Source organism: Podarcis cretensis, assembly GCF_951804945.1.
Source record: "Podarcis cretensis genome assembly, chromosome: 16".
In the NCBI taxonomy this organism is placed as follows: Eukaryota; Metazoa; Chordata; class Lepidosauria; order Squamata; family Lacertidae; genus Podarcis; species Podarcis cretensis.
Window position 1 is genome coordinate 1,856,613 of NC_137186.1, and position 27,333 is coordinate 1,883,945.

Genomic DNA, 27,333 nt, shown 5'->3' on the forward strand with positions numbered 1-27,333 from the left:
GATCAAAAGACCTAACAAATGGATTATGACACAAGGGGAGGCAGGCAGCTTGTGCTAAGATCCTGTTCCCATCAGGAGAACATGCATGCCCAATTAAAGTGAGCAGAATTGAACCCTCCCCTCGCCAGCTAGTGAACGGAGATTTCAGCCCTCTGGCCGCAGGGCTCTGCTTCCCACTTCCTCCCCCCAGTGAACCCAACAGGATTGTCCTCTCCACTCACCAGCTGTTCTGGACTCTTCCCAAAATACTACTGTCATCATTTATTTAACCTGGAATCTCAGATAATAATTGAGTACTGGAGAATGGAAATGACATATTCTTGTCAATTCAAAATGGCCAATTCTACTTACTCTCTTAGGGACGTATGGTAATCATGGGAAGTTCTACAGTGGAACTAGAAAGCTATCCCTAAAGGCTGGGACTGAGGTGTAGGGAAGATGCCTGCTTTTAGGCAAATGGGTATCCTTTCTTAGAGAACTCTGAACCTGGATGGGACTTTAATTTTCTCCAGGGTTCAGGTGGGCTCCAAAGCCCAGAAACTCTTTTAGGAGTTGAATCCCCAGAGTCCCTCCTGTCATATTTTTTCTCCAATGCAGATTGAACACTGCATCCCACAAACCGACATGGGAGATCAGGCACATCTCCTGGAGCCACTGCCAAGGAATTCATTTAAGGTTCCTCAGGGAAAAGACCCACTGAAGATCTCTCAATGCTGCCAGTTGAGTCGGAGCTACAGCCTACCCAGCACCTTTAAACACTCGTCCCAAGAGTCCCGTGACCAGGCCAAAGGGCAACATACCAAGACTTATCCAGTGACTATGGATGGGGTCTCCTTGAGAACAAGGAATCTCAGGAATGCCTTCATGACCAGCACCAGCAAGAGTGTATAAGGCACTCCTCTTCAGTCTTGCTGTTGATGGAAACAGCACAGGCAAGAAGGGGTGAGTGAAGATACACATCAGGAACAGGCAAGGCAGAGAGATAAAAATCTGCAATGGATCAAGAAATGCATAAAGATTTACATCAGAAAGAAGCATGGGAGCAGCACCTCCTACTTGCCAAGAGGTCCCTGCAGAGGCAACATTGTAGGCAGCTGCCAAGGAGATGGAAGAGCTGGCCTCAATGCTGATTGAACACTGCATCCCATAGACCAACCTTGCAGGTTTACTCGGACAGAAAGGAATTTTTGAGCAGTTCCGCACTACCCAGAGAATCCTTTCCTTCTCTTGATTCTTATGCAGTCTTAGACACAGAGCCCTCAGAAATTACACACTGCATCCCAACATGAGACATCAGTAACATCTCCGGGAGCCACTGCCAATGAATTCATTGAGGGTCCATCTGTTAAAAGACCCATTGAAGATCTCTCAATGCTTCCAGTTGAGCCGGAACTACAGCCTACCCAGCAGCCTTAAACCCTGGCCCCCAAAGTCCTGTGACCAGGACAGAGAGCGACATACCAAAACCTATCCAGTGACTATGGATGGGGGTCTCCTTGAGAACAAGGAGTCTCAAGAATGCCTTCATCACCACTAGCAACCAGAATATATAAGGCACTCCTCTTCATCCTTCCTGCTGATGGAAACCCAGGTGCCGTGCCTCTCTCTTCCTACTTTGCTTGGACTCTGGTTAACACTTTTATAAACATGTGTGTGTGTATCTGAAGAAGTGTGCATGCACACGAAAGCTTATACATAGGACAAACTTAGTTGGTCTCTAAGGTGCTACTGGACTATTTTTTTTTATTATTATTTTTTGGACTGCATAAGACCAACACAGCTACCTACCTGAAAACAGAAAACAACTGAGGGACACTAACAATACAAGAGAACTCCTTTCCCCTTGTCCCAGGTGTGAACAGAGACTGGGGATTTGGAAGGTTGCCAGGGTAACAGCTCTGTGCGTGGTGGGGGGGAGGGCTACTGGGAGGAAGAAGGCGGAGGAAGAGCTGAGATCTATCTTGGGCATGTTGGCTGCAGGTGCTGCTGCCCCTTGAAATGACCAAGCCATAAGATCTGGAATCTCTCCATGCAGACTGAAGGTGTAAACAGGTGAATAAACCATAGTTCTTAAAGCTACAACAGTCTCTGTCTTGCCTTCCCTTATCCAAAGGAACACAGACCCTCTTTGGGTGCTTGGGATCCCATGGGCTCTTGCCACCACTGGGCAGAGAGGGGGGGAGGCACCCAACTTTTGTAACAATGCAGTGGACTGGAGCACAAGGTTGTTTTCCCTCTTCTCCCTGGCAAATCATCCACAAAAGAGACTTTTGTTTGGGAAGGAGACATATTTTCCCTACCATTGAGACTAAAAGGGAGGAAGGCAAATATTTTAACAGCAGCAGAGTGATGGTGCTTGTCTGGTGTCAATAAGCAGGGAGTTCCAAAGAGTAGTGCTGCCAACCCTGAAAGATCGATCCCTTGGAAGTGGAAAGCAAATATTTTGGCATTTATACATGAGCCAGTACTTCTTGCTGATGAGGGAGGAGAGGGAGAGCTTTTGAGAAGCTTGAACTTGTATTTAGTCTCAAGGGGAGAAGTTATCCAGGTGTTAAGTTTCAAAAGGAGAGAGAGAGAGAGAGAGAGAGAGAGAGAGAGAGAGAGAATCACAAGTTCAACAGGGAGGAAAGAAGTGGGGCAGCAGACCCATATCCACCCTGGAGTGGCTTCTTCTGCCCCAGAACCAGTCAGAAAAACTGAGCTACTGTGATGGCCTGGGAATCCGATTCAGAGGCTGAACCGGAGGAATTCCAGCCTGCACAGGAGTCCCCGTCTCCAGGGCCGGCTGAGCTGGGGCAGGGTCTTGAATCTGAAGGGTCTGCACCTGTGCCGGATCCTCAGGAGCAGACACCAGATGAATCCACTCTGGCTCCGGAGGTGATTGAGGACACAGTGCCTACAGATGTGCCTCTCCCCGCCCTGTCAGGGGAAGGTGAGTCTCCCCCTGGTCCCAGTAACCCTCCAGCCTCTCCTGAGCTGCAGAGGCTCAGGGCAGAGAGGCGAAGGGAACTGGTTTCTCCCAGGAGGAGTGCTCGCCTTAAGGCCAGGAGAGGCGGGTCTCCTGGGGGCCGGGACCGCCCCTGGCCTCAGGGAAGATAAAGGCCAGTCAGCCCGGTCCCAGGTTGCGGGACCTGCTTCTGCCCAGGCCCAGACCTGTCCTTCCAGAGTTCCCGTCCCCGCCCAGCTTCCTGCTTCGGACGCCACCTTGCTCTTTGTGAACTGTTTCCAGACTTGTGACCCAGGACCAGACTTTGACCGCGCCAACTGTAACCTCCCCCTGGGACCAGAACAGCTACAGACGCTTGATGCACGTTTGCCTACAGAGACCTCCCTGGTGTCCACAGGGTCTCATCTCCCCCCCCCCCCCATTTCAGGAAAACAATTTTGCTTAATTTAACATATGTTGTTCTATTTTTACTAATGTTTGTATTACCTGGAACACTTTATGATCAATGCATACAAAACATGCAGGCACTGATGTGCACACATTTTCCCAGTACATGCATGTTTGCATATATCAATTGACTGCTGAACAGCAAAGCAAAAATCAGACAAGTGTGGATTTCACCTGTCATGGATGGTTTAGCTAAGATTCCTGCATTGAAGGGGATTGGACTAGATGACCCTTAGTTAGCCCTTCCAATTCTACCATTCTATGATCCTATGCTTCTAACTAAGTGCTAAAAGCAACATAGATACTAAACTAAACATAGATACAGTAAAGTTGTCATGTTGTCATAGTGTAAAAGTGAAGACCTGCAACTGACAGACTGAAGTTCTATATTTCTGTGTGGGCACCCCGTGGACATTTCCTATTTTTAGCTCACAGCTTACTCATTCTGGAAGACTGTTTCACTGCCTCAAATGCTTTGCAATCTTTGCTCGCATGTGGTTTCCCTCCTTTGGCAAGCTTTGGGGCGGTGACGTGCAACATTTCTTATGCCTGGGATTAAAAGCAGAGGCCTGTTGCTGTACAGTGTGGGCAAATCAACTCTCCAACAGCAGCAGCCACACCTGAGGCTCCCTATATTGCTGGCCTGAAATATTCATGAATTTTGTGATCCTTCTCTCCTTTGGTCTATTGATCTTCTCTTCCCTGGGCAAGTTCACACAATGAAAAGCTGGATGCATAGGGTGAAAAGTTTGCTTGGTCATGAAGGGGAAAGTAACTGAGAGTGCTGGGGTCAACTGGAGAATAGGCCTCCTCCCTGGAAGTCCCTCTCCCCCCCCCAATCTCAGAGTCAATATGTTTTGTCACCTGCTGGGGGCTCACATTCCACTGACAAGAGCCCCCACCCCACCGGACCTTCTCCTCCTTTCCGCCACTGTTTCTCATTCTGGCCCAAACAATCATGGTGGCTGTCACCGGCCCAGGGGTGTTGGGGTGCTGGCCAGAGGAGGCTGGGGACAGGAAGGAGTTACATGTGCAGGATCCCCCAGAAGGACCGGCTAGACTGGGACAGACCCTGGGGAGCTCAATGAGCCATCCACGGGGAGGATCCTAGAAAGGTCTTAGTGGGGAGGGTTCCCCTTGTCCCATCCAAGCTCCCTGTGGCTAAAAGAACAGTAATCTGTAAGCTAGAGGAGATGGACTTGCAGCAGAAAATGGTTTTGGGCAATGGTACCTGCTCACCTCTAAATCTTGGTATTTACCCCTCTTAAGGCTCCCAAACTATTTGAATTCCTTAACTTCCTCAGCTCATAGATATGCCTTTGTAAAGGCAAGATTCAACACCTTTCCATCGAACGTGCTGAGAAATAGATTCTCCAATGGACAGATATCGCTCTTATGTGGTTGTAATTGTGGGGCACCGGAATCGTTGCATCACATAATTTTTGACTGTGCTTTTCACTTACCGGCCAGGAGCAAGTTTCTTGCTCAATATCTTAAGGGAATTGCCGATGATACGATTGAAGCCAAACTGAGATATCTACTAATTGATGATAACCCCCTAAGATCACTCATGGTTGCCAGATTCTTGATCAGCGTCCTATCCCAAAAGAAGAGAAACGGTCTCCTGTGTGGTTCAGATAACCCCTTTAAACCATGATCTATGTTTTAGGTGACATCACCATTGTTTTAATCCATGGTCTATGTTTTAGGTGACATCACCATTGTTTTAATCCATGATCTATGTTTTAGGTGACATCACCATTGTTTTAAACCATGATCTATGTTTTAGGCGATATCACCATTGATATCCTTGATTTATGAGCAGAGGGCGATGTATAGGTTACAAATTTATTGTAATGTATGATGGCGGTCTATTTGCCTTGCTTTGCTTCGGTTCCTGTTTTGTTAGTTTTGGCGATTTTAAATTTGGAGGTTTATGTATAATATGTTGGTATGGGAAACTGTCGTGTAACGGGCCAATGGCCGTAATAAAGATCAATCCAATCCAATCCAAGCTCCCTGTGAGTCACCCTAGTGTGCAGAACTGGCCTCGTCTTCAGAGCTGCCAGAGTCTGCTTCTGGCTCAACCACTCTGCATATGGCATCACTGGCTCCACCTCTGGAGCTGACCAAGGCTGCCCCACCCCATCTCTCAGGAGGAGGCTGCCTTCTCTGTCTGCTCTAGAGGAGTCTTCTCACCTCTTGCGACACTGAGCGGGGCTCACCTGGGCGGGTGCCTCCCACCTGCTTGGGCTGGCCTTTGACCCACCCTTGGCCAGGGAGGACAATGGATGGCCAGCCAGCCTGGGGTGGGGCAAAGGCCAAAGAAAAGAGGCTGACCCCCTTTGTCCAAGCCTCTTCTGGTTTTCTTCCTTCCAGGATCAGGATCATCAGGAGTGTGTCCTGGTGGTCAGATTAAAGTAAGTTCATGGCTTCCCTGACACCGCCGTCTGCCAGTGCCTCGGGTGGCAGTTCTAGGCCTTGGCAAAGTATCCTTTAACATCAAGTCAGCGGGGATGCATTCATGCTCCCTTCCCATGCGGCGGTGCTTGCAGGGCCCATTAAAGAGCAAAAACTGGGAGTCCCTGGCCTTAGAACAGTGGCATGTAGGTCAAACTCCCGGGACAAGGTCAGTGGAAGGGCATGCTGTGTAAGTTTGCGCTTTGAAGTCCCCTCTCACTGGACCTCATCTGCCTGCATATCCTCAGCCAGGTGGGCTGAGAGGGTTGCCTCCCAAGGCCTGTTCCAAGTTTCCCACTTCTGAAGCTCAATAAAATTGTGGCCAATTTGAACCCATACTCTGGGTCTCTTGTCTCATTCTTTGGGAAAAGGGGTAGGCACCATAGACAGGGTTTAGCGCGTGTGCCCGCAAACAATAAAAGAGGCATGTGGGTGGCGCTGTGGGTTAAACCACACAGCCTAGGACTTGCTGATTAGAAGGTCGGCGCTTCGAATCTCTGCAATGGGGTGAGCTCCCATTGCTCGGTCCCTGCTCCTGCCAACCTAGCTGTTCAAAAGCCCAAGTGCAAGTAGATAAATAGGTACCGCTCTGGTGGGAAGGTGGAAAGGTAAACGGCGTTTCCATGTGCTGCTCTGGTTTGCCAGAAGTGGCTTAGTCCACTTAGCTGGCCACATGACCTGGAAGCTGTATGCCGGCTCCCTCAGCCAATAAAGTGAGATGAGCGCTAAAACCCCAGAGTCGGTCATGACTGGACCTAATGGTCAGGGGTCCCTTGACCTTTACCTTAACAATAAAAGAGAACTCCTTTCCGCTTGCCCCAGGTGTTGGCTGCATGTTGGCTGCAGGCTCTGCTGTCCCTTGAAATGACCAAGCCATAAGATCTGGAATCTGTCCATGCAGACTGAAGATGTCAATTCAAAATGGGCAATTCCACCCGCTCTCTTATGGCCTTAATTATGGCAAGTTCTCCAGGAGCCCGTGGAACTAGAAAGCTAGCCCTAAAGGTTGGGACTGAGGTGCAGGGAAGATGCTCACTTTTAGGCCAATTGGTATCCTTTCTTAGAGAACTCTGGACCTGGACAGGACTTAAATTTTGTCCAGAGGTCAAGTGGGCCCAAACACCAAGAAACTCTTGTAGGAGTTGCATCCCCAGAGTCCCTCCTGTCATATTTTCTCTTCCCCTGCAGGTTGACTCGGACAGAGAGGATTTCTCGAGCAGTTCCACACCACCAGGTTTTCTCATAAGTACATGTTAGTAACACAAAGCATCCCACCACCTCACCCCACCACCCCCAACATTGGTTCAACAGAACTCGAAATGTGAGTTAAAATTTGACTTCCTTCCATCGTTGCTTGACCTTAGTTCTATAACTTATCTTTAGTTGTGTTGTTATATTGTATTTGACAAATATTCTGATTTTACCTGCATTTGTAACCTTTTCCCCTTACAAACTTTGTTCTTTACATATCAATATTTCTGTCCCGAAGCAGTGTTTTTTTGTATATTCATTCACGCAACTCCATTTTTTAATTAAATTTTGACCTCTGATAGCTGCCATCATTTTGGCCAATTCAACAAATTCAATAACTTCGATTTGCCAATCTATTATTCTGGGTATTAGTTTCTCCCTTCTAGTTCTTTGCTATAAGAACTCTTGCGGCAGTTGATGCATATAAGAATATCATTTTCTTATTTATGGGGATGTCATTTGTTATTAATCCCAAAAGATATGGACTTATTTCTTATTGTTCTCCCCTGCAAAATGAAAGAGACATGTGTAGCCACTTCGATGTTATTTTGTCTGTTACCGTGAAAAATTGGGGGGGGGGGAGACCTCGCTGGTGTCCACTTGGAACACTTTATGATCAATGCATACAAAACATGCATGCACTGATGTACACACATTTCCCTAGTACATGCAAGTTTGTACATATTAATTGGCTGCGAAACAGCAAAGCAAAATTCAGACAAGTATGGATTTCATCTGTCATGGATGGTTTAGCTAAGATTCCTGCATTGAAGGGGTTTGGTCTAGATGACCCTTGGGAACCCTTCCAGTTCTACCATTCTATGATTCTGCTTCAAACTAAGTGCTAAAAGCAACATAGATACCAAACTCAACATAGATACAGTAAAGTTAATGCCTCGTGTTGTCATAGTGTGAAAGAGAAGACCTGCAACTTCTACTGAATTTCAGTACAGTGAGGCCACAAATAGAGCGCCTCGTGAGCATTTCCTATTTTTAGCTCACAGCTTACTCAGTCTGTAAGACTGTTTCATTGCCTCAAATGCTTTGCAATCTTTGCTCGCATGCAGTTTCCTCCTTTGGCAAGCTTTGGGGCGGTGACGTGCAGCATTTCTTATGCCTGGGAATAAAAGCAGAAGCCTGTTGCTGTACAACTGTGGGCAAATCAACTCTCCACCAGCAGAAGCCACACCTGAGGCTCCCTATATTCCTGGCCTGAAATATTCATGAATTTTGTGATCCTTCTCTCCTTTGGTCTATTGATCTTCTCTTCCCTGGGTAAGTTCTTGCAAAGAAAAGCTGGATGCATAGAGTGAAAAGCTGTAAGTTTGCTTGGTCAGGAAGGCAAAAGTAACTGACAATGCTGAGCTCATCTGGAGAATAGTTCTCTTCCCTGAAAGTCCCTCCCCCCCCCCCAGGTCAATGTGGTTTGGCACCTTTTGGGGGCTCACATTCCACTGAAGAGCCCCCACCCCACCAGACCTTCTCCTCTTTCCACCATTGCTTTCTCATTCTGGCCCAATCATGGTGGCTGTCGTGGGCCCAGGGGGTTTGGGGCGCTGGACAGAGGAGGCTGGGGACAGGGAGGAGAAGCCCCAGAGGGACCAGCTAGACTGGGACAGACCATGGGGAGCTCAATGAGCCAGCCAGAGGGAGGATCCTAGAAAGGTCTTAGTGGGGAGGGTTCCCCTTGTCCCATCCAGGCTCCCTGTGAGTCACCCTAGTGTGCAGCACTGGCGTCATCTTCAGAGCTGCCAGAGTCAGGCTATGACTCAACCACTCTATTTGTGGCCTCACTGGCTCCACCTCTGGAGCTGACCGAGGCTGCCCCACCCCATCTCTCAGGAGGAGGCTGCCTTCTCTGCTCTAGAAGAGTCCTCTCCCCCTTTGCATAGGTCCCAGGAATGCCAGAGCAAGTCAGAGCCAGCCCTTCCAGAGGAGTTCCCATTTTCTTGTGCAGCCCCAGGAACATGCCCTTGTGCTGTGCTGAGTTGTGGCCATCCCTAGCCAGAAATGGCACCTGCTGCATATCCAGATCATGTCTTGCCAATGTATCGTACCAGTTTGAGCATTTGAAGCTTCAGTAGAAACTATGTGCGCTGCATCACACTGTTGACTCCTGCTAAACTTGTGATTTACTAAGACTGCAAGATCTCCTTCACATGTACTACTAGCAAGCCAGGTGGCCCCCATCTTATATTTGTGCTGCCTAAATTCTCTCTGAATTGCTATATGGTGCCCCTGCAGCCTCATTCTCAGCCACCCACATTTAAATTTTCATGAAAGAATTAAAAGCTGCTCTGCCAGCTTTTTATTTTAAAATAAAACAGCCCATCTCTTTTGTACAGACCCAAGTTGCCCCAGAATGTTCCCCAATGCAGAACAAACCCAAACTCCTTCCCCAAACACTATCATGTCATCCACAACTGAGACCAAACAGCTCTGCTTGTCCATCTGGCCCTGCATATGAAACTCTTAGTATTTCAGAGAAAGCTACCTTAGAGGTCCTGACTTTCAACATTCTAAATTTGGCTTCCAGGACCCCTAGACTACATTTCCCCATGTCACTGGTGCCAACATGCACTGTGACCACTGACTCCACCCCAGCACTGTCTGCCAGGCTATCTAGCCAATGAGAGGCAGTGCAGGAAGCCTCTCAGGCACCTAGGGCAGCGTGCCCAGGGGTGGCACATACCACCTGTCAGGAATCAGTTTGCAGAGAAGAGGGGAGAGGACAGAATGTACAGAGAGCCTCCTCGGATGAGCAGCTGTACTTTGTCAGAGTCCAAGGAGGAGGGACTGTCAGGAGACACAGAAGATGAGAGGGAGAAGATTATAGTAGAGAGAAAGGAGCAGCTTCCGGCACTTAGTTTTTCATGTATGGAGAGGAGAAGAAGGAGGGGTTTCTGGAAGCTTTTCTGCTGGAGGGGGAACAGGCGAGAGCCACTTCCGGAAACTGAAAGTGATTGAGGCAGACATGCTTTCAAGAGCTCCGTATTGTACATAGTTTTGCACTTAATAAATCTTGTAAAAGACAGGCTGGAATCCTGGGCTGTTTTCTCCACAAGCACCCACGGATCACCTTGACACCACCCATAGGGACTCAGCATGGGGCGCATGGTGCCCTTAGGGAGGGATGGGATGGGGGACACCGTGGGGCCTCAGCCGCCCTACAGCTGGGTGGGAGGCAGTGGGGAGACAGTGCAGAGGACCTTCTTTGTGACAGGCTGCTAAACTGTGGAATGATGTCCCTCCCCGAAGAGTGTAGAGTTTCCATTATATGCTGAAGATTCATCTCTTTATCCTACCATTGATACCTGCCATATCATTGGTGGACCCTCCTGCTCACGTTTTAATGCTGCATTTTAAATTGTTGTAACCTCTTCTGGGACCTCATAAAAGAGGATGGATAAGAAGCTCAAAATGATAATGATACTAATTTTCCCTTTTGTTTGTATCTCCTCCCACCACCCTCCCCTCACTAGAAACTTTAAGCCGTGCAGTGGGGAATCCAACCCATCAGCTGAAGGGTATCCTGGGAGGAACAGTCTTGTTTCCTGCCAATGTATCTCTAGAAATAACAGTGGAGAAAATGGAGTGGGACTTTCTACCCCAAAGGGGTGGCCTGGGCTTCTGGCTGGGGGAATTCAGTCATGGGAAACTGGATCACCCAAGTCCCACTGACCGGTTTGGACAACGGCTAGACATGGTGGACAAGACAACACTGAGGATCAAAGACCTGGAGTTGGATGACAGTGGGATCTACAATGCTCGCATCTGGTTTACTAAGACACTGTTTCAAGAACAGCGTTTCAGCCTCACTGTTTATGGTAAGTTATTGCTTTCAGTGTTTGGCTCATGGAGTAGGATCAGCACCACTTTGCAACATAGGTACTGGGAGGGGTGGGACCCAAACCTTATGCTGATTTCATTTGTTTTCCACAGAGCCAGTGCCAACACCACAGATATGCCACCAAGTGGAATCCAAGACTCCAGGTGGATGTAATGTGACCTTGCGATGCCACACACCTGGAAGGGAAGATCTCAGTATCTCCTGGGAAACAGGGAATCCACACAGGGCCTTAGGAAAGAGTGTGAATCAGTACCAGGTTTCTGACAATGGCCGGGAGCTCCGTGTCTCCTTCTGGAACAGTTCTTTGGACTCCAAATTCACCTGCCTGGTCAGCAATCCCATTGACCAAAAGAGAGCCTCCTTTGACTTGCTCATCATCTGCCAGAGTGATGGAGGTGAGCAATATATCCTTTCCTTCATTATCCAGAGGAGGTGCTTGTGGTGGCGAAAAGGCAGGCTGGCCCTTAACATGAGGGGTTTGAGGAGATGTGTTTGTATTAATAAATGCCCCTCTTCATATGCTTGTGAGCAGGATAAGAAATTGCGGACTGCCTTAAGAAATTGAATCAGGGCAGGCAAATGTGTCTGACAGGGCATTAACAGCCCGAATCATTGCAATATGAATGGGACAGATTAGCAACACTTGCTAATCTCTTGTTATTTATTCTACTGCTCTCGGCCAGGTGTGAGCACGTGACTCTGAATCTTGGGGTCATGGGTTCAAGCCCCACCTTGGGCCAAAGATTCCTGCAATGCAAGGGGTTGGACTAAATGACTCTATTTGCCCCTTCCAGCTCTACACTTCTATGAGACAGATAGGTAGCCGTGTTGGTCTGCCATAGTCTGTGTGTATCTGAAGAATTCTGTGTGTATCATGGTCTGTGTGTATCTGAAGAAGTGTGCATGCACACGAAAGCTCATACCTAGAACTAACTTAGTTGGTCTTTAAGGTGCTACTGGAAGGAATTTACTTCTATGAGAGTCAGTCATTCTGTCGGTTGTTATTAGAGTATGTTTTGAGAAACCCTTATTGTTCATTGCAGGTGGAGAGCTTGGACTCTGGATTCTATGGCTTATCCTTTCCCCTATAGTTCTTCTGGTGCTGGTGCTGGTGCTGGTGTGGATGGGCTGGAAGATCATATTTAAAAGGCATCAAAGAGGTAGGATGGGGGCTTCCTGCCTAATATACATCTACCTTTCTTTTGCTTATCCTGAGCGGCAGAGACTGGTCAGTGCCATGGACTCAATAATGTGTCTCATTTTGCACTCCACAGGTATTCGCTCTTTGAACTCAGAGAGGAGCCACACAGAAGATGGTGATGATGAGGTGAGATGATCGGTGTGCAAAGGAAAGATTGGTAGATAATAACAATGAAAGCATCTGATACATTTGGGATGCAATCTGTTATTTTTAAAGAAACAACAGCAAACACAAGAAGAAACAGATTTCAAACAGGCCAGTGGCCCGATAATAAACAGCCATCAATTTGGCACAACCCTTCCCTACGAACCATCTCTGCTCGTCTGCAGGAGGCTTCTCTTAAAATTACCTTTCGCTGGTATTGGACTCCATCACATCGAGCCAAAATAAACTCTAGCATCTCTCCCTTATGCTGGAAAGGCTCATAGTTCCATTTATGGTGGAGCTCCATGTTGTGATACTCCTACTGGGAAAAGGTGTTTCACGCTATTTCCAAAATTATGCAGCAATCCCTTCTACCCATCAGCTGTTGCCTTGTTATGATTAGACTCAAATTTAAACAATAACTGGAAACAATCTATAGAAATCCCCACTGATTGGATTGGATTGGATTGATCTTTATTACGGCCATTGGCCCGTCACACGACAGTTTCCCAGAAATCCCCACTGAAAACTGGGTAAATAACATTTGGAATGTGGCTCTATCTGAACATCTTACTCACCATAGAAGGGTAATTAAAGGCACTTCAAAATAGACACTTTTGGCGAGACTTTGCTGCCATTCTATTCCTTTATAAAATGGGGCAGAGTATATTTTTATTCCACGCACAGCATAAGAATCTCTGAGGAGAGGATACTTGAATTGACAATGCATAAATAAATGTATTGTTTCGGTACTGTGTGCTGCACATGAAACTTAATAAGAATATACCATTGGACAAGTTACTGTAGTTACATATCGTCCTTGTATTCACATTAAACCAATACAAATTATTTGGATTAAAGAAAACAAAAGCAGGCCAGTGACCCAAACCTCCTGGTCAAAAGACCTAACAAATGAATTATGGCACAAGGGGAGGCAGGCAGCTTGTGCAAAGATCCTGTTCCCATCAGGGGAACATGCATGCCCAGTTAAAGTGAGCAGAATTGAACCCTCCTCTCTCCAGCTAGTGAATGAAGAATCCAGCCCTCTGGCTGCAGGGCTCCGCTTCCCACATTCTTCCCCCCAGTGAACCCAACAGGATTGTGCTCTCCCCTCACCAACTGTTCTGGACTCTCCCCAAAATACTAATTTTATCCTTTTATCAATGATAATAACTGAGTGCTGGAGAATGGAAATGACATATTTTTGTCAATTCCAAATGGCCAATTCCACCCACTCTCTTAGGAACTTAGTTATGGCATGTTCTCCAGTGGAACTGGAAAGCAAGCCCTAAAGGCTGGAACTGAGGTGCAGGAAAGATGCAAATGGGTATCCTTTCTTAGAGAACTCTGGACCTGGACGGGACTTTAATTTTCTCCAGGGTTCAGGTGAGCCCAGAAGCCCAGAAATTCTTTTAGGAGTTGAATCCCCAGAGTTCCACCTGTCATATTTTTTCTCCAATGCAGATTGAACACTGCATCCCACAGATCAACATGGGAGATCAGGCACATATCCTGCAGTCACTGCCAAGGAATTCATTGAAGGTTCCTCAGGGGAAAGACCCATTGAAGATCTCCCAAAGCTGCCAGTTGAGCCGGAGCTACAGCCTACCCAGCACCTTTAAATACTCATCCCAAGAGTCCCGTGACCAGGCCAAAGGGCAACATACCAACACTTATCCAGTGACTATGGATGGGGTCTCCTTGAGAGCAATGTATCTCAGGAATGCCTTCATGACCGGCACCTACAAGAGTGTCTAAGGCACTCCTCTCCAGTCTTGCTGTTGATGGAAACAGCACAGGAAAGACTGGGTGAGTGAAGATATTCATCAGGAACAAGGGAGGCAGAGAAATAAAAATCTGCATTGGATCAAGAAATGCATAAATATATACATCAGGAAGAAGCATGGGAGCAGCACCTCCTTTTTGCCAAGATGTCCCTGCAGAGGCAACATTGCAAGCGGCTGCCAAGGAGATGGAAGAGCTGGCCTCAATGCTGATTGAACACTGTATCCCATAGACCAACCTTGCAGGTTGACTCGGACAGAGAGGAATTCTTGAGCAGTTCCGCACTACCCAGGGAATTCTTTCCTTCTCTTGGATTTTATACAATCTCAGAAACAGCCCTCAGAAATTCCACACTGCATCCCAACATGAGACATCAGTAACATCTCCGGGAGCCACTGCCAATGAATTCATCGAGGGTCCATCTGTTGAAAGACCTATCGAAGATCTCTCAATGCTTCCAGTTGAGCCGGAGCTACAGCCTACCCAGCAGCCTTAAACACTGGCCCCCAAAGTCCTGTGACCAAGACAGAGAGCCACATACCAAGACTCATCCAGTGACTATAGTTGGAATCTCCTTGAGAGCCAGGAGTCCCAAGCTTATAAATAGAACAAACTTAGTTGGTCTCTAATGTGTTACTGGACTATTTTTATTAGTATTATTTTGACTGTGTCAGACTAACATGGCTACCTAACCTGAAAACAGAAATTTCCACCCTCCCTTCCCCACAGGTCGGCGGGGATTGCGACAATGAGCGGGGCTCACCTGGGCGGGTGCCTCCCACCTGCTTGGGCTGGCCTTTGACCCACCCTTGGCCAGGGAGGACAATGGATGGCCGGCCAGCCTGGGGTGGGGCAAAGGCCAAAGAAAAGAGGCTGAACCCTTTGTCCAAGCCTCTTTTGGTTTTCTTCCTTCCAGGATCAGGATCATCAGGAGCGTGTCCTGGTGGTCGGATTAAAGTAAATTCTGGCCTGGTTGAAAGGGGCATGGCCCCTCCGTCAGGCTAGGCTGCAATTTTGCAACCTTTCTTTTCTGGGCAGGCACCCAGAAAGGCCGTGGGGGCGGCCTTTTTGTTTTTTGCAGTGATGGGGGGGCATGGCTTCCCCGACACCGCCATCCGCCGGTGCCTCGGGTGGCAGTTTTAGGCCTTGGCAAGGTATCCTTTAGTCTAACATCAAGCCAGCAGGGATGCATTCATGCTCCCTTCCCATGCGGCGGTGCTTGCAGGGCCCGTTAAAGGGCAAGAACCGGGAGTCCCTGGCCCTAGAGCGGCGGCATGTAGGTCAAACTCCCCGGAAGGGCATGCTGTGTAAGTTTGCGCTTTGAAGTCCTCTCTCACTGGACCTCATCTGCCTGCATTTCCTCAGCCAGGCAGGCTGAGAGGGTTACCTGCCAAGGCCTGTGCCAAGTTTTCCACTTTTGAAGCTCAATTAAATTGTGGCCAATTTGAACCCATACTCTGGGTCTCTTGTCTCATTCTTTGGGAAAAGGGGTAGGCACAACAGAGAGGGTTTAGCACTTGTGCCCACAAACAATTGAGGGACACTAACAATAAAAGAGAACTCCTTTCCGCTTGCCCCAGGTGTTGGCTGCATGTTGGCTGCAGGCTCTGCTGCCCCTTGAAGTGACCAAGCCATAAGATCTGGAATCCCTCCATGCAGACTGAAGGTGTAAATAGGTGAATAAACCATAGTTCTTAAAGCTACAACAGTCTCTGTCTTGCCTTCCATTCTCCAAAGGGAAACAGACCCTGTTTGGTGCCTGGGGTCCCATGGGCTCTTTCCACCACTGGGCAGAGGGGGGGGGGAGGCACCCAACTTTTGCATCAATACATTTGACTGGAGCACAAGGTTGTTTTCCCTCTCCCTGGCAAAACACCCACAAAAGAGACTTTCTTTTGGGATGGAGACATATTTTCCCTACCAGGGAGACTAAAAAGGAGCGAGGCAAATATTTAGCAACAGCAGAGTGACGGTTCTTGTCTGGTGTCAATAAGCAGGGAGTTCCAAAGAGTAGTGCTGCCAACCCTGACAGATTGATCCCTTGGAAAGTGCAAAGCAAACATTATGACATTTATACACGAGCCAGTTCCTCTTGCCCTTTGGTTCAATCTTTGTTTTGTTCTTTCTTTTCTTCACCCCTCATCATAGCTTGGGCAGTGGTTGTGGTCTCAGACGAGGAAGGAGGGGAAGAGTTTTTGAGAAGCTTGAACTTGTACTTTGTCTCAAGAGGAAGAAGTTCTCCAGGTTTTGTATTTCAAAAGAAGAAGGATGGAGAGAGAATCACAGGTTCAACAGGGGAAATCAGTGGGGCAGGATCCCAGCTTCAGCACCACCCATATCCACCCCAGAGTGGCTTGATCTCCCCCTGAACCCCTCAAAATAAGCTGGGCTAGAGACCCTGGATGCACATTTGCCCACAGAGAACTTCCCTTGAGTCCACAGGGTCCCATCCCCCCCCTCCATATTAGCAAAGCAATTTTGCTTAATTTAACGCTAATGCTTGTATTCCTTGGTGCACTTTATGATTAATGCATACAAAACATTCATGCACTGATGCGCACACATTTCCCCAGTCCATGCATGTTTGTATATATCAATTGACTGCTGAACAGCAAAGCAAAATTCAGACAGGTGTGGAATTTCATCTGTCATGGATGGTTTACCTAAGATTCCTGCATTGAAGGGGGTTGGGCTAGATGATCCTTGGGAGTCATTCGAAATCTACAATTCTATGATTCAAACTAAATGCTAAAATCAACGGGGGGGGGAGTTATTAAACATATATACAGAAAAGTTTATACCTCAATATGTAGTCATAGTGTAGAAGATATGACCTGCAACTGACTTACAGAAGATTTGAATTTCTGTGTGGGTAATGCCTCAAGTCGTCATAGTGTAAAATATAAGAACTGCAACTTGTATTGAATTTCTGTGTGGGTACCTGGTGCACATTTCTTATCTTTAGCTCAGAGCTTTCTCAGCCTGGATGGCTGTGGACAAGCTTGTCAGTTACTTCGCACTATCTCCCTCTTAGAGGGAGCTTTGGGGCTGTTCAGTACAGCTTTTCTTATGCCTGGGAATAAAATCAGGAGCCACGTGAATCTTCTCTCTTTTGGTCCATGGATCTTTTCTTCCCTGGGTAAGTCCCTGGGTAGGAAAAGCTGAATGCATAGGGTGAAAATCTATATAGGTTTACTTGGTCATGAAGGGGAAAGCAACTGTCAATGTTGAGCTCATCTGGAGACTAGACCTCCTCCCTGAAAGTCCCCCATCTCAGGGTCAATGTGTTTTGGCACCTGCTGCGGGCGCACATTCCACTGACAAGAGCTCTCACCCCACCAGACCTTCTGCTCCTTTCCTCCACTGCTTTCTCATTCTGGCCAGAGGAGGCTGGGGACAGGGAGGAGTTGCCTGTGCAGAAAGACCCAGAGGGACTGGCTAGACTGGGAGCTCAATGAGCCATCCATGTGGAGGATCCTAGAAAGGTCTGGAGAAGGATATGGGAGCCAGCTGTATGCCATCTTCCCCTCCCGGCTGAACTGTATTTAAGCCAGTTATTGTCAGTTAACTCTTGTGTTGCTTTGTATTTATGTACTTAAGCCTGGATTCTTTGGGGGGGTGGGTGGGGGGGTGGATGGATGGTAATATTGAATTTATTCTGTATTTCCTAAAAAAAATCATTCCCATCATTTTTTAATTTACTGTCATATTCCATATTTCGTACATTTGCATTTCCAATGCTCTGTATTTTGATGTTTTGAATGTTTGCTGTGAGTGTTTGCTGTGAGTGTTTGAATGTTTGCTGTGAATGTTTGCTGTTACCACTTCTGGCAGAGCCCATTGTGGAAGGGACACATATAAATAAACTCAATCAATCCCAGTCAAGAGGGAAGTATCTAAGCCAACTGATCTTGATTACTAGCACCCAGTTCCTGGTGAGGGTGGGGCAGCGCCATAGTGATCTTTGTTCTTGAGCTCAGTTCGTAGAATAATCTGTGTGTATGACGAAGGCGGAAGTTAGAAAGCACAACTGTAGGTGGGTCCATAGCCTATGATAGGTAGAGCCAGTGCTTTTTTTCTGGGGGGTACGCAGGGGTACGCATACCCCTAAACACTTTGTGAAACTTTGTTTAGTTACTGTATTTATTTTTCCTGATTTGAACTATAAAATGGTGATTATAGTCACAATGAGAGTATCCCTAAACATTTTTTAAAGAAAAGAAGCACTGGGTAGAACCAAATTATTCTAGTTCTTTCACTGCCTGCCCTACTGAGAGCTGCAAGACTAACACAGATACTAAGGAGGAGGCAGTGCCTGGGCTAGCTGAAAGTGGAAAAAGAAGACAGGTGTGGACTGGCTAAGGACAGGCTGAACCAGGCAGTGCCCCACTCACCCTAAGGGAACAGTCTCCACTGCTGTGGTGCGTTGAACATTTGCAATTGTTTCTCTTCTTTTCAGTGGTTTTACAGGATTCCAAAAGGTTGGTGATTTCCAAATGTTGGTGAGAATCAAACAACTTTTCTTAACAGAAACCTTTGACAGGCACACAAGCAGGTGTATAACACAAAAAAGCACCCTGAGCTCACACACTCCTCCTCCACTGATCCTTCCTGGTTTATAAGGGGAGGAACAAAGAGCAGTGATCTCCAAATATTGGTGAGAATCAAACACCTATTAGTAACAGAAACCTTTGACAGGCAGGTGTATAACACGGAGAGAAACAACCTGAGCTCACACCCTCTTTCTCCTCCTCCACTGATCCTTCCTGGTTTATGAGCAGGAGGAACGAAGAGCAGTGAAAGGAGGAAACGGAAACAAAGGAGGGAATGAGAAGGGGAGGGAAAGCGTGCACAGACAGCCTTTGCTGGTACAAAGAGAAGGATCTGATCTGATTCCTTTTGTCAAAAATTTCACAACTCTTGCAGATCAGGCCCTGTACTCGGGCTATGCTTATAGGATGGATGAACCGGCTTATTTTAGAGCACCTATCCTGTGCAGAAGAATGAAGCTGTCCTTCTCAGGGTGGTGAAACAGATGCCACAAGGGGAAGCCCCAGCAGGACCTGAGCTCAACAGGCGCAAGTCTCTCCATCAGTGAGTCACAGAAACGTTTAGTCTGGTGCATGACTGCCACTCATGCCTTCCTGCACCTCTGGAGAGATACGATGGTGGATTTTTCTCACAGAAGACCTCTTCTTCAGACTATTGCTGTTCTCTTCCTTGGGTAAGGACTTCACTGCTTTCTTTCTTTCTCTCTCTCACTCAGAAACCACAAGTAACCACCTACATGCATGGAGGGGGCACTCTGAGTTTGATTTATCATGAAGAGGGAAATTATTGTAGGATCACTGGATGTCCCCGGTTCCCGGAGACAGTCCGCAGATTTGCAAATCTGTCCCCGGACAAATCCCGTTCCCAGAATGTCCCCAGGTTTGCAAATCTGTCCCTGGCAAATGTGGAAGCGACAGCCTCAGCAGCCCGGAGCCAGCCTCGTAGTGCAGTTGGCTCTGGCTGGCTTCAGGAGGTGCCCGCTGCTGTGGCGCCCACCATTTTTCCTTGCTGGAACTTCCAGCGAGGACAAAGTTCTGATGTAACTTCCTTCAATAAAAAATGGCAGTCACCATGGCAGCGAGCAGCTCCTGAAGCCAGCCAGAGCCAACTGCACTACCAGGCTGACTCCAGGCTGCTGCGGCTGTCGCTGCAACTGCCACCGCCGAAGGCGAAACAGGTGCAAAAGAAGGGCTTTGCACTTTGCCTGGCAGAGAAACCACGTGCCTTGCACCCCTCCTGGGCAACTGCCACCCGCCCACAACTCCCTGATCTGTCAAAACAAAGGGGGAAAGGGGCAGGAGATTGGGGAAGGCTTGGGAGTTACGGGCAGGCAGCACACCGTTGCCCAGTTTTTTAAAAACTCTGTGCATTTTTGTTTCACAGGGTGTGAAAGAAGGGTTTTGCACATTTGTGCAATATGCATGTGTGCTTGGGCCCAGGGTCTTTTGCCTCACCATCCCCACCACTGACTCCCTGTTGCTACTCAGCTTCAAAAGAAAAACAAAACAACAAAAAGTGTCCCCAGATTCATTGGAAAAAATCTGGTAACCATATTGGCAATATTGGTCACTAGCACTCAGGGACTCCTCTCCCCAGTTGGAACCCTCCTAGAACACCCTAGCTGGCTTCAAAGGGAGCTCCCCATAGTCCATCTCAACTGTTAAAACCAGCAGAAGGGGCACTCTTGGTAGTTTCATCTCCCTCAAACTTTTGGGGGAGTGCCAGCCCAGAAGAGGACCTTCTTTGTGACAGGCTGCTAAACTGTAGACGTCCCTCCCCACAGAGTTGCACATGGCACCTTTAGTGTAGAGTTTCCATTATATGCTGTAGAGTCACCTCTTTACCCTAACGTTGACACCTACAATATAATTTTTATTTTATTACTTTATAATAATTTTAATATTTTTTTATTAATAACAATCCAATATGACCATATAATTAAAATACCAAATCATAATTCAATTAAAAAAGCCAATTGTCAGATTCCAAATTAAACATTTTGGTTGACTTGCCCTGTTCTGATTTTAGGCGATTTTTAGGACATGTTGCTTCCTTGTTCCCACCTCCATTCTGCTTATTTAATCCAATAATATAGTTCCAATGTTGATCCTTTATTTTAAGAGCCACTGATGTGTTGACTTTCGTTTGGATTTAACTGTTCCATATCCTTTAGTTTGGAAGAGGATTTTATATCTGGTAACTCTGTGTGGAATGTGTGTTTTTTTTAAACATTCAACCTTCCTTTCTTGTTGCAATCAATAATTTTCGGCATTCCCCCCCCCACACACACTCCAAGGACTCAATATTACTGCATAGTGACTTATCACAATCTTGCTTCTCTTAAAAACGAAAGCGGTCTGGCATCTGGCCATTACTCCGGGCTGATTTCTAGCTTTTACTTTGAATTCTTTCCAATCCAATGACAAGCTGATATCTCAACAACACCCTAATAAATCAAAGTTCAAGTCCTCCGTAGGAGGGTATTGCCACATAACATCCCAATATTTCCCACAGTTCCATTTATTCAGTTAATCCATAAGCATTATAAAGTTCTTATTGATTCCCTCTTGCAGTCTATTAATAATTGCAATCGATTAATAATCACAATCCATTAGAAGCTAATTTTCTTCTTCAGTGAAGTGAAGAAAAGCAGAAGTCCTCTGCAAAATAATATTTAGGACCCTCCTTATTACATTTTAAGACTGCATTTTAAATTGCAGTAACCTACTCTGGGACCTCATGATGGAGCTAAAAACAATAATGATACTAATTTCCCCCTTTGTTTGAATCTCCTCCCACCACCCTCCCCTCACTAGAAACTTTAAGCCATGCAGTGGAAAATCCAACCCATCAGGTGAAGGGAATCCTGGGAGGATCAGTCTTGTTTCCTGCCAATGTATCTCTAGGAATAACAGTGGAGAAAATGGAATGGGACTTCCGCCCACAAAGGCATAACCTGGGCTATTGGTGGGGGGAATTCAGACATGGGAAACTGGAGCACCCAATTTCCGGGGGCCGATTTGGACAACGGCTAGACATGGTGGACGAGACAACACTGAGGATCAAAGACCTGGAGTTGGATGACAGTGGGATCTACAATGCTCGCATCTGGTTTACTAAGACACAGTTTCAAGAACAGCGTTTCAGCCTCACTGTTTATGGTAAGTTATTGCTTTCACTGTTTGGCTCATGAAATAGGATCAGCACCACTTTGCAACATAGGTACTGGGAGAGGTGGGACCCAAACCTTATGCTGTTTTCATTTGCGTTCCACAGAGCCAGTGCCAACACCACAGATTCACCACCAAGTGGAATCCAAGACTCCAGGTGGATGTAATGTGACCTTGCGATGCCACACACCTGGAAGGGAAGATCTCAGTATCTCCTGGGAAACAGGGGGTCCACACAAGGCCTTAGGAAAGAGTGTGAATCAGTACCAGGTTTCTGACAATGGCCGGGAGCTCCATATCTCCTTCTGGAACAGTTCTTTGGACTCCAAATTCACCTGCCTGGTCAGGAATCCTGTTGATCAAAAGGGAGCCTCCTTTGACTTGCTCAACATCTGCCAGAGTGATGAAGGTGGGCAATATATCCTTTCCTTCATTATCCAGAGGAGGTGCTTGTGGTGGTAAATACGCAGACTGGCCCTTAACATGAGGGGTTTGAGGAGATGTGTTTGTATTAATAAATGCTGCTCTTCACATGCTTGTGAGCAGGATCGGAGCATACACAGAGCTCCTTGAAGACTGATCAGATCCTGTGAATTGCTGCTGCTGCCCCCATCCCCTCCTATTCCTAGCTTAAGACATTGATTCAGGGCAGTCATGTGTGTCTGACAGGGCATTCACAGCCCAAATCATTGCAATACAGGTGGTATAGATTAGCAACACTTGTTTATCTCTTGATATTTATTCTACTGCTCTCAGCTAAGTGTGAACATGAGACTCCAAATCTTGGGGTCATGAGTTTAAGCCCCATCTTGGGCAAAAGATCCCTTCAACACAGGGGGTTTTACTAGATTACTCTAGTTGTCCCTTCCAACTCTACAATTCCATGGTTTTGTGAGACTCTGGCGGCTGTTATTAAAATGTTTTGAGAAACTCTTATTGCTCATTACAGGTGGACGCCTTCAGCTCTCGAGTTGGAGTCCATGGCTTATCTCCTCAGTCATAGTTCTTCTGGTGCTAATGGTGATGGTGATGGTGAATTGGATGTGCTGGAAGATCAGATTAGAAAGGAATAGAAGAGGTAGGACCATCTCTATTGATCTTCTTCCCATCTCGCCTGAGATGGGGGCTTCCTGCCAAATATATCTCTTCTTTTATTTTGCCTATTCCAAGTGAGAGAGACTGGTCAGTGCCATGAACTAAATAATGTCTCTCATGTTGCATTCCACAGGTGTTCGCTCGGTGATGCGAGAGAAAGGGGAGGATACCTGGAGCTCAGGAGCCACCCAGAAGATGGTGATGATGAGGTAAGATGAACAGTGTGCAAAGTAATGATGGGGTGATTGTTATATAATATCAGTGAAAGCATCTAATACATTTTGGAGGCATTTAATACTTTCAAAATTATTATTAAAGTGGCAATCTCTTATATTTAAAGAAACAAAAACAACAACAAGCAGATTTCAAACAGGCCAGTGACCCGATAATAAACGGCAATCAATGTGGCACAACCTGTCACTACAAACCATCTTTGTTCGTCTATCAGTGGCACTGGACTCCATCCCACCCAGCCAAAATAAACCCTAGCATCTCTCCCTTATGCTGGAAAGGCTCATATTTCCATGTACAGTGGAGGTCCATCTTGTAAAACTCCTTTTGGGAAAAGGTTTTCACATTACGGTATTTCCAAAATTATGCAGCAATCCCCTCCACCCACATCAGCTCTTGCCTTCTTATCATTAGACTCAGATTTAAACAATAACCTTAAATGCAGAGACTTTGTATTTTTACTATTATCAGCAGCCCAATTAGGAATCGGCCAATAATGGAAACAACTCTAGAAATCACCACAGAAGGGTACGTAAAGGCACTTCAAAGATAGACACTTTTGGCAAGACTTGGCTTCCACTCGGCTTTTCCTTCATAAAATGAGACACAATATACTTTTATTCCACCCACAGCATAAGAATCTCTGTGGAGAGGCTACTTGATTTGTCAATACATAAATAAATGTATTGCTTGTGTACTCTCTGCTGCATATGAAACTTAGTAAGACTGTACTACTGGACAAGTTACCGTAGTTATAGGTTGGTCTTGTATTTACTGTACATCAAAACCAATAATGATTAATTGGATTTAAAAAATCAAAAACAGGCCAGTGACCCAAACCTCCTGATCAAAGGCCCTAACAAATGAATTATGGCACAAGGGGAGGCAGGCAGCTTGTGCAAAGATCCTGTTCCCATCAGGGGAACATGCATGCCCAGTTAAAGTGAGCAGAATTGAACCCTCCCCTCTCCAGCTAGTGAATGAAGAATCCAGCCCTCTGGCCGCAGGGCTCCGCTTCCCACATTCCTCCCCCCAGTGAACCCAACAGGATTGCGCTCTCCCCTCACCAGCTCTTCTGGACTCTCCCCAAAATACTAATTTTATCATTGATAATAACTGAGTGCTGGGGAATGGAAATGACATATTTTTGTCAATTCAAAACTGGCAATTCCACCCGTGCTCTTAGGGACTTAGTTATGGCAAGTTCTCCCATGGAACTAAAAAGCTATCCCTAAAGAGTGGAACTGAGGTGCAGGGAAGATGCCTGCTTTTCGGCAAATTGGTATCCCTTCATGGAGAGCGCTGGACTTGGATAGGACTTTAATTTTCTCCTGGGTTTGGGTGGACCCCAAAGCCCAGAAATTCTATTAGAAGTTGCATCCCCAGAGTTCCTCCTGTCATATTTTCTCTCCAATGCAGATTGAACACTGAATCCCACAGACCAACCCTGCAGGTTAATTCGGAGAAAGAGGAATTCTCAAGAAGTTCCACACTACCCAGAAAATGCTTTCCTTCTCTTACTTCTTGTACAGTCTCAGAAACAGAGCCCTCAGAGATTGAACATGGCATGAGAGGTCAGGCACATCTCCTGGAGTCACTGCTGAGGAATTCACTGAGGGTCCCTCAGGAGAAAGACCCATTGCAGATCTCTCAAAGCTGCCAGTTGAGCCGGAGCTACAGCCTACCCAGCACCCTTAAACACTGCCCCCCAAAGTCCCGTGACCAGGACAGAGAGCAAGATAGAAAGACTTATCCAGTGATTATGGAAGGGGTCTCCTTGAGAGCAAGGAGTCCCAGAAATGCCTTCATTACCAGCACCAGCCAAGAGCGTCTAAAGCACTCCTCTTCAGCCTCCCTGTTGATGGAAACAGCACAGGAAAGATTGGATGAGTGAAGATATTCATCAGGAACAGGGGAGGCAGAGAGATAAAAATCTGCAATGGATCAAGAAATGCATAAAGATCTACATCAGGAAGAAGCATGGGAGCAGCACCTCCTACTTGCCAAAAGGTCCCTGCAGAGGCAACATTGCAGGCCAACATTGCCAAGGAGATGGAAGAGCTGGCCTCAATGCTGATTGAACACAGCATCTCATACACCAACCCTGCAGGTTGACTCGGACAAAGAGGAATTCTCAAGCAGCTCCATACAACCCAGGGAAACCTTTTCTTCTCTCGGTTCTTATGCAGTCTCAGAAACAGAGCCCTCAGAGACTGATTGAACACTGCTTCCCACAGACCAATATGAGAGATCAGGCACATCTCCTGTAGCCACTGCGAAGGAATTCATTGAGCTACAGCCTACTCAGCAGCCTTCAGCACTGGCCTCAAAGGTCTTGTGAGCAAGCCAAAAAGCAACGTACCAAGATTTATCCAGTGACTATACTTGGGGTCTCCTTGAGTGCAAGGAGTCCCAGAAATGCCTTCATCACCAGCTGCAAACAGAGTATATAAGACAATCCTCTTGAGCTTTCCTGTTGCTGGAAACAGCAGAGGTCTCTGGCTTCTTCAACCCTTGCCTTGACTCTCTTTTCTTATTGAGCTTGGACTCCCTCTATGTGATGGTGTAAATCAGTGAATAAACCCTATTTCTTAAAGCTACAGCAGTCTCTGTCATGTCTTCCATTCTCCAAAGGGAAACAGATCCTCTTTGGGTGCCTGGGGTCCCATGGGCTCTTTCCACCACTGGGCAAAGAGGGGGGCAGGCACCCAACTTTTGCAGCAATACATTGGACTGGAGCACAAGGTTGTTTTCACTCTTCTCCCTTGCAAATCATCCACAAAGAGATTTTCTTTTCGGAAGGAGACATGTTTTCCCTAACAGGGAGACTAAAAAGGAGCGAGGCAAATATTTAACAATAGCAGAGTGATGGTTCTTGTCTGGTGTCAATAAGCAGGGAGTTCCAAGGAGTAGTGCTGCCAACCCTGAAAGATCGATCCCTTGCAAAGCAAACATTATGGCATTTGTACATGAGCCAGTTCTTCTTACTTTTTGGTTCCATCTTTGTTTTGTTATTTCTTTTCTTCTTCTTCTCACCCCTCATCAGACTGTGGGATGAGGTGGAAAGTTTTTGAGAAGCTTGAACTTGTGTTTAGTCTCAAGGGGCAGAAGATCTCCAGGTGTCATGTTTCAAAAGGAGAGAGAGAAAGAGAAGTTCAACAAGTGGGGCAGGATCCCAGCTTCAGCACCACCCATATCCACCCCAGAGTGGCTTGCTCTCCCCCTGAACTTCTCAAAATAAGCTGGGCTAGAGATCCTGGAGGCACATTTACCCGCAGAGACCTTCCCTGGTGTCCACATGGTCCCATCTCTCCTCCCCTCCATTTTAGTAAAGCAATTTTACTTAATTTAACACATATTGATTTATTTTCACTAATGCTTGTATTCCTTGGTACACCTTATGATTAATGCATACGAAACATTCATGCTCTGATGCGCACGCATTTTCCCAGTACATGCATGTTTGTACATATTAATCACTGGTGAACAGCAAAGCAAAATTCAGACCAGTGTGGATTTCATCTGTCATGGATGGTTTAGCTAAGATTCCTGCATTGAAGGGGGTTGGGCTAGAGGACCCTTGGAAGTCTTTCGAAATCCACAATTCTATGATTCAAACTAAATGTTAAAATCAACAGGGAGTTACTAAACAAATACATAGAAAAAAGTAATGCCTCAAATAAAAGAACTGCAACTTGAATTGAATTTCTGTGTGCGCACCTGGTGCACATTTCCTGTTTTTAGCTCACAGCTTTCTCAGCCTGGATGACTGTGGACAAGTTTATCAGTTACTTCGCACTATCTCCCTCTTAGAGGGAGCTTTGGGGCTGCAGCTTTTCTTATGCCTGAGAACAAAAGCAGGAGCCACGTGATCCTTCTCTCCTTTCGTCCATGAATCTTCTCTTCCCTGCGTGAGTCCCTGGGTAGGAAAAGTTAAATGCATAGGGCAGGCATCCCCAAACTCAGCCCTCCAGATGTTTTGGGACTACAACTCCCACCATCCCTAGCTAACAGGACCGGTGGTCAGGGATGATGGGAGTTGTAGTCCCTAAACATCTGGAGGGATGAGTTTGGGGATGCCTGACATAGGGGGACAATCTGTAGGTTTGCTTGGTTATGACGGGGAAATAACTGACAATGCTGAGCTCATCTGGAGAATAGGCCCCCTCCCTGAAAGTTCCCCCCCCATCTCAGGGTCAAT

General features: G+C 46.7%; 1 protein-coding gene and 1 long non-coding RNA gene across 2 annotated transcripts in view; one reads left to right on the forward strand and one right to left on the reverse strand.

Annotated features, from left to right (window-relative positions):
* Nucleotides 1–1,749: 1,749 nt before the first annotated feature.
* Nucleotides 1,750–16,357, reverse strand: LOC307205913. Its single transcript, XR_013834186.1, has 2 exons — nucleotides 14,779–16,357; nucleotides 1,750–1,788 (listed from the first exon to the last, which is right to left on the reverse strand). It is a non-coding gene; the product is annotated as an uncharacterized lncRNA (long non-coding RNA).
* Nucleotides 6,786–27,333, forward strand: part of LOC307205503 (hemicentin-1-like) — a 157,725-nt gene continuing 137,177 nt past the window's right edge. The window contains exons 1-5 of the mRNA XM_079957927.1: nucleotides 6,786–7,175; nucleotides 8,103–8,380; nucleotides 10,588–10,932; nucleotides 21,453–21,797; nucleotides 21,913–22,215. Coding sequence (XP_079814053.1) covers nucleotides 8,329–8,380; nucleotides 10,588–10,932; nucleotides 21,453–21,797; nucleotides 21,913–22,215 — 1,045 coding nt within the window. The 5' untranslated portion in view covers nucleotides 6,786–7,175; nucleotides 8,103–8,328. The remainder of the gene's footprint in view (nucleotides 7,176–8,102; nucleotides 8,381–10,587; nucleotides 10,933–21,452; nucleotides 21,798–21,912; nucleotides 22,216–27,333) is intronic.